The 1291-nt window shown below is 42.1% G+C and overlaps 1 protein-coding gene across 1 annotated transcript in view; it reads right to left on the reverse strand.

The window, feature by feature from the left end:
- The window catches only part of RECK (reversion-inducing-cysteine-rich protein with kazal motifs), a 41232-nt gene that overhangs the window by 5529 nt on the left and 34412 nt on the right, over positions 1-1291 (reverse strand). Inside the window, exon 18 of the mRNA XM_010131404.1 lies at positions 266-339. Within this exon, the coding sequence (XP_010129706.1) occupies positions 266-339 (74 nt within the window). The remainder of the gene's footprint in view (positions 1-265; positions 340-1291) is intronic.

The raw sequence follows: 1291 nt of genomic DNA on the forward strand, positions 1-1291 counted from the left end.
ATCTGTACTAGTACAACTCAAACTTCAAACCTGCAAGCTTTTTGTGCCTACTCCAGTCCTGTTTTCCTTTGCTTTGTAATTAAATTTCTACACCTGATATTAAGAAATAAAGGGAAGTATGAACAGTATAAAGAAAACCCCCCAAATCACACACTATCTACTGAAAAATCTTTAGTTTTATAGTGTGTTAGCTTTTCAGGAGATAGCACAGTGTAACTTGACTTCCCATGTCCCAGTGAACAGAAGGCATGATTAAACTGGTTACCCTTGCAAACATATCCAGCTTGTCTTTGTCGTACAAGATTCTCAGCATGCCAGCGCAGAGTGGACAGCAGGCTCCTACGTGAATAATAATAAAAAAAAAAATCTCAGAAACAGAAGCAAATGGTCTTTTCATTTTTAAGCAGGCAGAGGTCAGAAGTTCAGTGTTGACCAAGAACAAAACCCGCAAAACTACCAAAGCGAACGTTCCAATTTGATAGTGGAACCACGCAATTTCTAAGATTTTTTCCTGACGGAAACCGTTGTTGTGCAAAAGCAGTCACCTCTCAGCGCAGAGTTATTGCTGTGTATGTGAATTAACAGCGTGAAATGTCATTTGTCTCAAGAACAAGCTCAAGAACAAGCTCAAGAACAAGCTCAAGAACAAGCTCAAGAACAAGCTCAAGAACAAGCTCAAGAACAAGCTCAAGAACAAGCTCAAGAACAAGCTCAAGAACAAGCTCAAGAACAAGCTCAAGAACAAGCTCAAGAACAAGCTCAAGAACAAGCTCAAAAGGTCAAAAGCAGGCACTTTGTGTACCTCGAGCCAAGGTTTGGTGTGTGTGCATCTACTGAAATGACACGTTTCAGGCGCGGGCAGAGCCAGGCCACGGCAGAAGCAGTTAGCCACACTGCATACATTCACGTCTGCAATTAACCACGCTGCAGCTTAGACTCTGTATGTAGTAAGAGGGAAAAAGGACTTGTCTGACAGATTGATGTTTTACCTCACCCTCTCAGACACCAAAGGGCTAGAACTTTAACTTTCTACCCGCGACTGTATATTCAATCCACCCCCAACTTACTATATGACACGCAGGCATTTGCAGGTTGACTTCTGCAATATTACATGTCATACCAAAGCACAGAGACTCTTTCTTGTTCAAACCCGTGAATGACAGAACTCCACAAACTCTGTTTCCTTTCTAACACCTGAGTGTTCCTTGCTCCGTGCATCACTGCGATTAGTGACTGTTCCATAAAGGAAGTCTGTGTGACAGCAATCAAAAACAAGTTCAGCACAGCACAA

This window comes from Buceros rhinoceros, unplaced genomic scaffold, assembly GCF_000710305.1.
Source record: "Buceros rhinoceros silvestris isolate BGI_N320 unplaced genomic scaffold, ASM71030v1 scaffold3292, whole genome shotgun sequence".
Taxonomy (NCBI): domain Eukaryota; kingdom Metazoa; phylum Chordata; class Aves; order Bucerotiformes; family Bucerotidae; genus Buceros; species Buceros rhinoceros.